This window comes from Mustela nigripes, chromosome 2 (genome assembly GCF_022355385.1).
Source record: "Mustela nigripes isolate SB6536 chromosome 2, MUSNIG.SB6536, whole genome shotgun sequence".
Taxonomy (NCBI): domain Eukaryota; kingdom Metazoa; phylum Chordata; class Mammalia; order Carnivora; family Mustelidae; genus Mustela; species Mustela nigripes.
This window is the reverse complement of record NC_081558.1, coordinates 92,509,161-92,522,922: the sequence shown is the minus strand read 5'-3', so window position 1 is coordinate 92,522,922 and position 13,762 is coordinate 92,509,161. Positions and strand designations below refer to the sequence as shown.

At 39.8% G+C, this 13,762-nt stretch overlaps 1 protein-coding gene across 4 annotated transcripts in view; it reads right to left on the bottom strand.

Moving 5' to 3' along the window:
• Nucleotides 1–13,762, bottom strand: part of PPP2R3A (protein phosphatase 2 regulatory subunit B''alpha) — a 197,413-nt gene that overhangs the window by 99,417 nt on the left and 84,234 nt on the right. For all 4 annotated transcript variants that reach the window (XM_059390965.1, XM_059390966.1, XM_059390968.1 and 1 more), the window contains 2 exons: nt 7,525–7,628; nt 194–296 (listed from right to left, as the gene is read on the bottom strand). In XM_059390965.1, coding sequence (XP_059246948.1) covers nt 194–296; nt 7,525–7,628 — 207 coding nt within the window. The remainder of the gene's footprint in view (nt 1–193; nt 297–7,524; nt 7,629–13,762) is intronic.

The following is a 13,762-nucleotide window of genomic DNA, read 5'->3' as shown; positions in this document are numbered from 1 at the left end:
TGTTTTATGATTTCTGTGTTAATTTTCACTAAACAAAATGATTTTGTTCCTAAAACGACCTTGAAAACGACTATGCTAGAAATCTGACCCTAGATTTGTATATCTCGATTGATATATCTTACAGTGGAAAAAATTTTAAAAACCTCTGAAACTCTAAAAATAAAACCCATTCTTAGAAGGAAATGAAAATTACCTGAAGTAAAGGGATAAAATCCTCCTGCTCTAGAGAGTTGGAGCTGGGCTTTGCTAGAAGACAGATAAACTTGGAGGCATCATCATGATGGTCATTCAGCAACCTATAAAAGAGACAATTGCTTAGGAAGGTGGCTACTGTGAAAAATATCTACAATATCAACAGTTGATAATTTCAGCCTCACCGGAAGGCCATTTAGATCCAGAATCAGGTTCTCTCTTTTCAATGATTTTTTAAAAAGGGAATTTTTCCATGCTCTTAATTTTGTCAAAGGGACACCTTTGTAAAAGCTTAACAAAATGGCTTATTATTTTTGTAAAATGCTTCTGGGGCTGATACCACAGAGTCAACTGAATTCAGGTAAAAATACACTTGAGGGAGAATGCCTATTCAGGTTTGGCACAGGACATCCAGACCCAGAACTCCAGAGCTACCCACCAGCTAGCCAGGAGAGAATTCATCAGCTGGACTACTATGAACCACATAAAGCAAAAACGTCTGTCTGTCCGGGTTGGCAGACATATTCAAGGCCAACCAGATAGGGGGCTTTTGAAATTAGATTTTGAAGGACCAGGCTGAAAAAAAAAAGAATGAATGCTCTTTTAAGTCTTTAAGCTTTAAGAATTCCTCATGTCCAGCTAATTACTGGACATTTCCACTTAGTAACTATACTCTGATAAAGTCAAAATAGCGATTGCTTCTTGGCCTTTTGGCTAACATTAAGTGTAGCAAAGTCAAAATATTGAAACCAAAATTATTTTAAAATATATTTTTTAATTTTTTATAAACATATAATGTATTGTTAGCCCCAGGGGTACAGGTCTATGAATCACCAGGTTTACACACTTCACATCACCCACCATAGCACATACCCTCCCCAATGTCCATAACCCACCAACCTCTTCCTACCCCCGACCCCCAGCAACCCTCAGTTTGTTTTATGAGATTAAGAGTCTCTTATGGTCAAAACCAAATTTAAAATCTTCCTTTCAAAGTCAGTCCTTTTCATGGACATGGATTTTTGTTAAAGGTGGTACCATCCCGAGTTATCTGCGTTTGAAATTTTGAGTCATTTTAAACCTATTTCTCTTCCTTATTTTCTCCACATCCCATTAGTCTCCACATTTTCTTGATTTTTTTCTTTTTTTAAAGATTTCATTTATCCATCTGACAGAGAGAAATCACAAGCAGACAGAGAGGCAGGCAGAGAGAGAGGGAAGCAGGCTCCCTCTGAGCAGAGAGCCCGATGTGGGACTCGATCCCAGGACCCCGAGATCATGACCCGAGCCGAAGGCAGCGGCTTAACCCACTGAGCCACCCAGGCGCCCCTCTTGATTTTTTTCTTTACTCACGTATTGAAAGCTAATTGTGTGCCACATACTATGTCTGGAGCTTACAGTCTAGCGAGAGTGCTACACTAATAAGATGATACTACTATGTGACAGCCACGACAGAAATAAGCATGGGTGTCACTGAAGGCCACAGGAGGTCAGTGAGATTCCCAAAAAGGGGAAGCAGGAAAGAAGGGTGCTGTGAGTCGAGAGGGTTGCATGGACAAATCCCTGGTGTGAGAGTGCATGGAATATTTTGGTACTTACAAATGCGGTGATGGTAAGAAAAGGGGACGTGAGCATGTAGGATTGGATACTGGAGGTCCTTTTATGGTAGGTCAGGGAGCCTGGACTTTAGCCTACTCCACAGAAAAATTTTAACTTGGACAGTGACAAGACCAGATGTGCTTTTCAGAAATATCAAGCAAGAATCCAACCAACCTAAGCACAGATAGTGGCAGTGGGAGATGAAGAGAAAGGGTTGAAATGGAAAGGACATGGTAATTGATGGGTGTGGAGGAGTAAAAGGAAGGGAAAAGTCCATGATGACTCCCAGGTTTCTAGCTTGGATCTCTAAGTGCTTGGAATACAAGACTGGAATATATGAGTCCTTAGGAATATTTCCTCAAAATGTTTTATTGAACCCATTCACTCTTTTCTATTTCTAGTGTACCTTTAAGTCCGGGATCTTACTACTTCATGCTGACACTGACAGAAGGGAAAAGGGTCAAAATAGAGTTCAGTGTTCATCCAACCTTAAAACATAGACAGTTCATTACAATACATCTTTTGATTATACAATTTCCCTTTTCAAAAATGTTCACTAGCTCTCTACCACTTATATGAGTAAGCCTAAATGCCTAAGTTGAACATTTGAGGCCTTCTGTAATTAGGTGGGAGCCTGCCTACCTACCTATCTTACCATTTTGCAAAAGGAAACTTCCACTCCAGGCAGCTGGCCTGATCTACTCTTCTTTGAGTAAGTCATGTACATTCTTGCCTCTCTGCCATTTCTCATGCGATTCTGCTCTCTTAGAATACCACCGTCTCCCTAATAAATCCACCTCTTCAAAAAGCCTTATCTCAGAACTATATTCTTTACTGATCTTTGTACTGTTTAATTTATGTGTATTATATATACCACTGTACTGTTAGTTTTCTTTTGTTTTTCTGGCACCTAAAGGGCAGACACAGTTATAAATAGGTCTTTTCTTCCTTAGCACCCAGCACAGTGGCTTTCATACAGAGGATTCTCAAAAAAGGTTTGTTATTTAACATATATATACTTAAACTGACTTCATTTGTGATTATTAAAGCTACAGTATAATTTGTGTATTAATTCTCCTTATCATTCTTTAACATACTCAAGGCCCCTAGAATTAAATACATATACATTTCAAAAAAAGATTAGTATGTAATAAGTGCTGGAAAATGATCAGAATAAAACAGTGGGGATTTTTGGAAAGGAGCACTTTTATAAAGAAAGGATGGCACAGATGAGAGATACTCAGAAGAAAAAGGCAAATCAAGAATAGCTCTTTCCTATCAGAAGCATTAAGAAAGAAAGAAAAGGTGAATTATGATTTTCAGCCAATGATAGTGGCTGGTGAACTCTATATGGAAGAGAAAAGGAGAAAAATAAAAGCTGTGAAAGCTGAAGAAGGTAAACATAGCTATTCTAAACTGTTATCTTCCAAAGCTCTTAAAACAAAATATTGTTTTGTCAATAGACAAATGAAATGCTAACATTAAAATACAAGAGAAAATAAAGCATAAAAAAGCTGGAAAATATTACTGTTTGAGAGGAGTTCTGCCACAAAGCTGGTAATCTAGGAACTCAAAAAGGCTGTGGACCTATGTCTTACCCCCCCCCCCCCCAAAATATCCAGACTGCAAGAAAATAGATGTCAGAGTGTAGACAGGAAACAGGCAATGGGGCAGGGGAATGAGGGAGAGCAGGGGCAGGGGAATAAGAGCCTAAGAGGTTTGTCTTCAAACGATTAGGGAGAGGGCTAGGGAGCCTCCACCCCATGAGCACTGGGATAGCAGGGAAATTATTTCTTGTTATTTGGTGACTTTTACCTTTGACTTTACTTTTCAAGATTACATAGAGCCTATTATTGGAGCAAGTCAGTTTGTGTATGTATATACCAATATGTTTAATTCTGTGTTCATCTGCCGGTCATTTTTCATATTTGAAAATTTAATGTACTATACTTGTACCCAAGTCATTTTATGCAAAGTTTAAAATTTATTTAAAAATTGCAAAAATAACACTATCTTCTTCAAGGTCAATATGATAACTCAAACCATCATGCCTATGAGTTGCTTCGTCTCCCCAAATAGCCATACTAGGGTCTACTTTAAAGCACCCTTACTTTTATTTTATTTTTTAATTTATTATTTTTTGAAGATTTCATTCGCTTATTTGACACAGACAGAGAGAGAGAGAGTGTACAAGCAGGGGGAGCAGCAGACACAGGGAAAGGGAAAAGCAGGCTCCCTGCTGAATAGGGAGCCTAATGTGGGACTCGATCCCAGGACCCTGAGATTATGACCTAAGCGGAAGGCAGACATTTAACCAATTGAGCCACCCAGGTGCCCCATAAAGCACCCTTGCTTTTGAAAGGCATTTTAAAAACCAAGAAACAGACTCTTAACTATAGAGAACAAACTGATGGTTACCAGAGGGGAGCTAGGTGGAAGTTGGGTGAAATGGGTGATGGCGATTAAGGAGTGTACTTGTTTTGATGAGCACAGGCCATCATATGGAAGTGTTGAATCACTATGTTGTATACCTGAAACTAATATTACAGTGTCTGTTAACTAACTGGAATTGAAATAAAAATTAAACTAAACTAAAAAAGACATCTCAAGAGCATAGAAAGGAGCTCCCACGAGAGGGCGCTCCAACCATTTTAGTATGGGGCCATAAGCTAAAGCTTCAATATAGATAACATACACACTTAACTATTCATAGAAATTTTTTCCAAATGAGAAAAAAGACAGGGACAGTTGCCCATGCTATATGACTTCATAAGCAGTTTCCTGTAGTTACCTAAAATGAAGACTTGTGCTTCATGTCTTTTTTCCCCTTTCGCCTTTTGCAGAAATATCTTTTCCCGAGAGATAAAATTAAGATGATCCATCTCAATAAAAGAACACAGCTGTTGTGGTGGCTGCTGCTGTTCTACCCAGCAAAGCAAATGTCCACCCTAAGTCAGTGACTTACGGACTAAAGACACCCCCCTCCCCAGCCTGTTATTCTAATATTATGCCATTTAGCTGCAGGTACATCAAGTTGATTAACAGTTTTCCTTTGCTATAGTCAGCCTCAGGCTCACAAATGTAGGGTCCTAGAATATTCAAAATAAGTTAAAATATAAGTAGTTACAGTCTTCTTTCTGGGTTTAATCCCTTATAGAACAAGACTACTTTCTTTTTTTCAATCTCCCAGCTTGTTCAAAGTTTTCTCTTAAACAATTGTTGAGAATTCTAACTCACTTCTTGCTGCTTGAAATTCTGATCTCAATGGCTAAAGACACCTCTGACAAGAGCTGTGCTGTATCTCTATTGTTTCTTCCCCTGGTTCATTCTCGAGCTAAGGCCTTTTCATGGCCTGACACTTATTGGGGTTAAAGAAGCTAGTGGAATAAAAGTTAGAACATGTATACATTTCAAGTTCTCGAATTCTGCCACTCTTACATGGTAATTTAAAATAACAGTAATAATTAATAATAGATAATTGGACCACTCAACTGAAGTCTTGACTTTATGGGTGGGAAAAGGAGAGGGAATCCAAAATGACTTCTTTACTGTTCAGGCCCTAGGCTCTATTTTCTTCCTGTAGGTTCTAGGCTATCAGAAATACCAGTGATAAATACCCTAAGGGCAAATGTCAGTTCTTCTGCTGGTTCATTCCTATTAGTTAGTGTTTACATTATTTCTAGCCTCTAAAGAATTCCCTTACTTTTATGACTACTTATTTACACACATTTTTAAAAAGGCATTTCTTAGATTTTAACCAGCAGTTTTCTATTTGCTATAGAAGAGGTGGAATGGTGATCACAGCACTGACTTTGAAGTATCATCTAGATGGTGTAAGAGGAATGATTCTCCTAGGGTCCTTTCAGTTCTTGGTATTCAGATAACTTAGAACTACAACTTAGAACTTACAACTCAGAACTTGTAACAAAATCACTAAAATTTACCTGGTAAACGTGAAGCATTTTAACTTTTAGCTTTGGTGCATCATGAACTGGTAAAAGTTCTATATACTCTGATCACTGTAGTTCTAATATAATGCAAGAAGAATTTGGTGAACTCAACTTGCTGACAGATTTTAAAAAATAAGAACAGGGACGCCTGGGTGGCTCAGTTGGTTAAGCAGCTGCCTTCGGCTCAGGTCATGATCCCAGCGTCCTGGGATCGAGTCCCACATCGGGCTCCTTGCTCCGCAGGGAGCCTGCTTCTCCCTCTGACTCTGCCTTCCACTCTGTCTGCCTGTACTCACTCTCACTCTCTCTCTCTTACAAATAAATAAATAAAATCTTTAAAAAAAAAAAAAAGAACAAATTTATTAATCACCAACTACGTTCTCAAGCATTATACTACTAAAGGCTTTTATTTATTTATTTTTAAAGATTTTATTTATTTGTCAGAGAGCAAGAGTGAGAGAGGGAATGAGCATAAGCAGGGGGAGCTGTGGGCAGGAGAAGCAGGCTCCCTGCTGAGCAGGGAGCCCAATGCAGGACTCAATCCCAGACCATGGGATCATGACCTGAGCCGAAGACAAACGCTTAACTGACTGAGTCACCCAGGTATCCTACTACTAAGGGCTTTTAGGTAGCAAGTATGCTGAAGTCTACTGTTATATGTTGATTTTAAATAATAATGATGATGACAATGATGATAACAGGTGAAGAGCATTTCTCAACAGTTTACTAGGAAGGGTAGTTAGCCCAAAAAAGGTGAGGAGAACACATGTAAAAAAGGCTGGTCAGTTGACAGAGGTAGGAGGGCAAGCTGTGACATTCTCTTACAATGTATAAGTATTATCAAGAAATCACTTATAAAGAAGAAAGGGAAAAAAAAGAAAAGAAGTAGTTCAAAAAACTCATCAGAGGTAAAATAGGTAAAGGGGATTAAGATATACTTATGGGGGTGCCCATGTGGCTCAGTTGTTTAAGTGGTAAAGCGGCTACATTCGGCTCAGGTCATAATCCCATAGTCCTGGAATGGAGCTCAAAGTCAGTTTCCTGCTTAGCTGGAAGTCTGTTTTTCCCTCTCCCTCTGCCCCTTGCCCCCACATCCCCTGCTCATGCTCTCTCTCACTCTCTCAAATAAATAAATAAATAAATCTTAAAAAAAAAAAGGAGTATACTTATGATAAGCACTGAGTAATGTATAGAATTGCTGAATCACTATATTGTACACATGAAACTAATATAACACTGTAGGTAATTATACTGGAATTAAAAAAAGGGGGGGAACCTTGTCAGGATATATTTATTTGTTTCTTAACTGGAGTTTCAAAGAGTGATGATTAAAATCTACTAGAATTCAGTTACTTTTGATAAATCAACTAGATATATTTTAATGTGGATCATGAGGATGAAAGCTGTATTTCTCACATGACACAGGTGGTCTGCTCCCTTTAAAGGAGAGTCTTTACTTTTATGTCACTGTTACCAAGTCAAATCCTAAGACCCAAATTTAACAAGCAAACTAAGAAACTTTCAAAGAGTTACTAGAAAGGCATCTTTGAAGATCTCTTTTACTGACTAGACTTGTAAGATAAAGACCATGGAAAAAATTTCTGTGTGGTTATAAACAGTTTGTGAATCACTGAATTTTACTTATTCAAATAAAGGATAAAGGAAATTAATAAATGAGTAAAATAAGTGACCTTAATAAAGTACATTGTGAAAACCAGACAATTCTTTGCCTCGCCCCGTAGTGACTTTCCTCATATACCTACTTACTTTCTCATATACTTACTTTCTCCACAAGGCAATGAATGACTGTGCTGATACAAATCCTGTCCTCTCTCCCCCGGCAGCCCTAAACATGGGGGCTTTCCAATAGAGAGGACAGCCACAGAGCTGCAAATAAAACACAAATACAGTGTAAGTCAAGGGGCGGTGAAAAGGTGACAGAGCCAAACAATGGGCCCTTGTGGCTTTTACCCTTCGTGCCACAGTGGACAGAGGGCCCCTGAAGGCGCAAAACTGGGGCAGAGGCAGATATATAAGCCATGGTAGACTCGGAGAGAAAGAGGGTCAACAATGAAGGAAAGGGAAATCCATTCACCTTTTCTCCAAGTTCATTTATGTGATGTGTCTTTTCCTTTCCTGATAGTTAAAGCAACCAGTCTCCCTTCCTACCACTTGGTTGGTCACTTGGTGTTAGTACACTCTCCCACCCATCTCTTCTTTGATTATTATGTTATTAAGCTCCAGGGTCAGGGAGAACTGTAAAAGCCTAGACTGTTTAAGAAAATAGCTATCAACCTAAATGGTTACAATGCAGATATAAGGTTAGAGATAAAAATCAAAATGCTAATCATTTATTTATATATTAGAAACTACCACAAATGGCTACATATTATAAAAGCCTTAGGAGGAACTGGGAATGATTATAAAACTACAATATACAACTACAATACTCTAAAAGGTATTTTTTTTCCTTTAATAAAAAACTCTTTTTCAATTGATTATACTCTCACAAGAAAAAGTTCTTACCAAATTTACCTGCTTTCTCCCTAGAGGGAAAAATTCTTTCGAGTAATAACAGTATCTAATAGTAGAGAAAGTCTCCAAATGTTCCCAATTTTGTACATGCATGTTAAACATATTCCCAAATTTGGAACCTTTGAAGGAATTGTATCTTGTCATAAAAGGTATAGACACAGGATCCTACAAAGGGAAGCTTTTCCTTTGGAGACTGACTGGATGTGAATCTATACTAGGTTCTGGTGACCCTGCTCCTGGTGTGAGGGCTCAGTGCATGGGGAATCCCACAGAAGCATGAGGACTACCTGGTCTGAGATTATGAATCTGAGTTATGCTGAGAGAACAGCCAAAGGCTGCTGGATTCACTCTGGAGATGAGGATATGGATGGTGAGATTCGAGCAGAAGGAGGTAAGTACTGGGCAGAAATAATAGCTAGTCCTGCCGGGCCACTAAATCATGTTAGGCAAACAGGGTGGAATTTAAGATTTCTTAAGTCCAGAGGTCAAATACCTCCACTGAGGTCAAGAATGAGGGAAAGGTGTTGCTTAGCAACCAAATGGATTTTGTTTATTGTGTAAATTATGATTGCCTAAGTACAAAGCTCACAATTAGTATACTTTGGGTGGTAAACTGTCAACTCCACTTTCCAATCCCAATCTTCCCTTTCTTGCAGAATGGTAGTCTGCCAAGAAAATGCTCTTAGTTAGATGTGACAGGCAATTGGCAACTGCTAAGAAAGCTTAAAACAATAGTCTATATTGTAGAGGTGGGAGTGCAGAGCCCCAAACAGAGAAAGTAAGTACAGGGAGAGATTGGAACTGGCTTGCCAAAGTGCTTGAAATTCCCATCAGTATAGTTACTCATGGATTTTTCTGAATTGGAAGACTCAGGAATCTTCCAGCTCAACCTTGGGAAGTGGTCACCATGCCTTAGCTAAAACACTACCAGGGACTGAGTGTTTATATAACTTTCATTCCCTTGGATTATAGTCTTTTTCTCCAGAAAACTGTTAAGATGCATACATACAAGTTCCTAAGGAGTAGTAAAAGTTGGTGAGAGATTGACACATACATTTATTATGACTCAAAGGCAAAATCCTAAGAGATAAGTTATAGAATGGATAGGTTTTAAAATAGATTGGGTGGCGCCTGGGGGCACAGTCAGTTAAGCATCCAACTCTTGCTTTTCGCTCAGGTTGTGATCTCAGGGTAGTGAGATAGAGCCCTGCACCAGGCTCTGAGCTCAGGGTGGAGTCTGCTTAAGACTGTCTCTCTCTCCCCCTCTACCCCTCCCCTTCACAATCTCTCTCTGAAAATAAATAAATCTTAAAAAAAATTAAAACAGACTGAAAAGGGCTGGCCTATTTTTCTCATAGTGGGGTACCGTAAATAGCCACGTGTTAGGCAGGCAGCATGAGGGTTATTAGCTCTTGGAGAAAATGCCAAAGGAAAAAAATGCAATGTAGACATTACACTGTAGCTATTTAAAAAAAATATACAGCTGGTTGTATCTGCTTAAAACCAAAGAATTAAGAAAAAGGGTATCAGAAGATCAATAAGAACCTAAAAAAGTAAATGATATTAACCTGAGAGCAACAGAATAGAGACTTTAATAACAGAGGAGAGAAAAAGCCAGTGTCAAGACTTTTTTTTACAAGACAAGAAAATGGGTTTAGGAAACTCAGAGGAAGAAAAGTCAGTCTAAGGCAATCAAAATTGCTGGAGCAAGGAAAATCTAACAACTATAATTTGACTTAAGGATGGCCCAACAACATTAAGAATTGAAAGCAAGGCAATCTAATGAGTCACAGAGGAGGAGGAGATGATTATCCAATACCTGCAATGTTCTTTAACATTTAAAATGTCTTATGCCTGTTATTTCATTTGATTACCACACAATCCCCATGCAGAAGAGGGCAGGTATTTTCAGCCCATTCTACAGATGAAGAAATAAAGGTACAGAGAAGCTGCCTTACAGGACACAGGCATGATAGATAGGTCAAGGCAGTGCTACTTCAGCCAGAAGAGAGAAGCTGATGATCTCTTAAGTTCTGAAGACACTTTCCCTCTTCTTCTCAACTTTCTGCTAGCGGTTAAAACTCCATCGTGAGTCTTCTGATTTCAAAGACCAATGCTTTTCTTTCTTTTTTTTTTTTTTTTAAGATGTTATTTATTTATTTGACAGACAGAGATCACAAGCAGGCAGAAAGGCAGGCAGAGAGAGAAGGGGAAGCAGGCTCCCCGCCGAGCAGAGAGCCTGACACGGGGCTTGATCCCAGGACCCAGGTACCACGACCACGACCAAAGGCAGAGGCCTTAACCCACTTAGCCACCCAGTCGCCCCGACAAATGCTTTTCTTAGTGTTCCTCAGTGTATGTTCCTATTCTGCTTTTCTCTCTCTTAGATTCATTCTCTGTATTAATTTCTTCTCCCTATCACTTAAAGCTGTGGGAAAAAGTACACATTACACACTGAGAATTTAATCAGAAATGGGTATTAATGTCTCCAGGGCTGTTTGAGGTAAAAAATGAATTAGGTAAACTTCAGCAATAGATGCAGATTTCATAAACACAGAGTTTTCTTTGCACTTCAAAAAACAGACCCCAGTCTCTACAGCTACACTCAAGTGTAGCCTGCACTAAGAGTAGACTGCAGACTCAAGCTGGCCTCCCCAACAGCTTTATAGACTACAAGAATTCTGAGACGGGTTCATTTATTGCTCTATCTCTCCCTTCATTGTCCCTTAAAGGCTGTCTTTCTTCTCCTCTACCTACACCCAACTTGTCATGAGAATACAAGCACATGTAGTGCAAATGCTATGGGCATAGAGTTCACCCTCTGGCAGAGAAGACCGATGCACACAGGAAAAGAGAACTGAAAACAGGATGCTTAGTGAGTTTTAATAGATAGCCATAGCCAAGTAAAAGCTGGGTTAAATGGGGATTAGATAAATGCAAGAGATGATGACATAAATCTGTTGAATGCTAGAGGACCACTAAACCATGGAGCAGGGTAGGGCTACAGTGAGACAAGGGCAGAAGGACCACAACAGAAGGGCAGAGACAAGGCTGTGGAAAGGCAGAGGAGAACAGGATCCTCAGTCAAGCAGGGAATATTCAGAGGAGGAAAGCTGATCTACAGGACTTGTATTCCAGACACAACAGGTGTGGGTCTCACTTGGATCCGCTCTCCATTTGTGGTGTCCCCACCACAGCACCAGGAACTATTATGTCCCTTAATTGGACAGTTTCTCCTTGTTTGCCTGCCTGAAGCAATCCATGAAACTGCCTGTTTCTCTTACCCACACTGTTGGCATGTTAGAAATAACCTTGTTTGGCATTTATGCAGTTAACATGTTATCTCTAAATGCAGATTTCCTTCAGCCTTACTAAATTCTGTCTCTTGGATTTAGATTCATAGTACCACCTCATTCAGATAATTTACCATCGTGGCTCATACAGTTGTCAATTTCTCAAAGTTTTGGGTAAGAAAATACCAATGCCCTGAAAGAACCTGTAATTTATTTGGGTGGATACTGATTGGAAGTTAGCTAACGGTATATTAGCATATGCTCAGGGGAGATAACATATGGTAGAAACAGCACAATGCCAGGGGTTAGAGGACTAGCCTCCTGACATGTGCTAGTTCATGAATTCAGGTTAAGTACTCATAGAACTTCAGTTTCCTTTAGTCTAAAATAGGTAATAGGTGAGCTGTCATTTCTGCAATGAGAGTTTACTTTTCATCAGAAATATCTAAGGGTTCAACAAGCAAGTTCTAAGATGGGGGGGGTGAAGAAAGTGGGAATAAAAAAAGAATTCCTTTTGTTTCTCCTAAAATCAATCCAATTTACAAATGAACTATTGGGACTTCATCAAGACAAAAAACTTTTGCACAGCAAAGGGAACAGTCAACAAAACCAAAAGAAACCCATAGAATGGGAGAAGGTACCTGCAAATGACATATCAGATAAAGAGCTAGTATCCAAAAATCTATAAAGAATTTATCAAACTCCACACCCAAAGAACAAATAACCCAACCAAGAAATGGGCAGAAGACATGAACAGACATTTCTACAAAGAAGACATCTAAATGGCCAACAGACACATGAAAAAGTGCTCCATATCACTTGGCATCAGGGAAATACAAATCAAAACCACCATGAGATACCATCTCACACCAGTCAGAATGGCTAAAATAAACAAGTCAGGAAATGTCAGATATTGGTGAAGATGTGGAGAAAGGGGAACCCTCTTACACTGTTGGTGGGAATGTAAGCTGGTGCAGCCACTCTGGAAAACAATATGGAGGTTCCTCAAAAGGTTGAAAATAGACCCTAAGACCCAACAATTGCACTACTGGGTATTTACCTCAAAGATACAAATATAGTGATCCGAAGGGGCACATGCACCCCAATGTTTATAGCAGCAATGTCCACAGTAGCCAAAATAAGGGAAAAGCCCAGATGTTCATGCATAGATAAATGCATAAAGATAAATGGGTAAAGAAGATGTGGTATGTATATAAACACACACCCCCACACAGACGATAGAATACTACTCAGCCATCAAAAAGAATCTATCTGCTTTACTTTTTTTTTTTTTTTAAGTTTTTATTTATTTTACAGACAGAGATCACAAGTAGGCAGAGAGGCAGGCAGAGAGAGAGAAAGGGAAGAAGGTTCCCTGTTGAACCAAGAGCCCAATGTAGGGCTTGATCCTAGGACCCTGGGATAATGACCTGAGCCAAAGGCAGAGGCTTTAACCCACTGAGCCACTGAGGCGCCACTACTTTTTTTTTAAATAAAGGTTTTATTTATTCATTTGACAGAGAGAGAGGCAGTGAGAGAAGGAACACAAGCAGGGGGGTGGGAGTGGGGGAAGCAGGCTCCCCACTGAGCAGGGAGCCTGAGGTGGGGCTTGATCCCAAGACCCCAGGATCATACCTGAGCCGAAGGCAGACACTTGATGACTGAGCCACCCAGTCTCCCTGCTTTACTTTTTCTAAGTGTGGTATTTTGCTTAACACAATGTGCTCAATAATTTGATTAAAGAGAAGAATATAAAACAACCCCCCCCAAACCCCCAACAGTAACAAATGTTCTGGATGTAGGTAGAGAAGAGGGCAGGACGTGACTGGAGTGGGGATTTAGGGACTTCTCCAAAGACATGCTGGAAGGCAAGTCTTAAAGGATGAGTGAAGTGGGGGTTGGCAGGAGTGGAAGCCCATTTTGGAGGGGAGAACTGGGAGAGCTCAAATGCAGAGGCAATCCTATGGGAGGGCAAATAGGTTAGGCTTAGGCAGGGAATAGTGGTTTGGGTTTTGTCCTCAAGATCAGTAGTATTCAAACTTTAAAATCTTATCCCTGAGGAGAGCCTGGGTGGCTCAGTGAGTTAAACATCTACCTTCGGCTCAGGTCATGATCCCATGGTCCTGGGATCAAGCCCTGCATTGGGCTCTCTGTTCAGCGAGGAGCCTGCTTCTCCCTCTGCCTTCTCTGCCT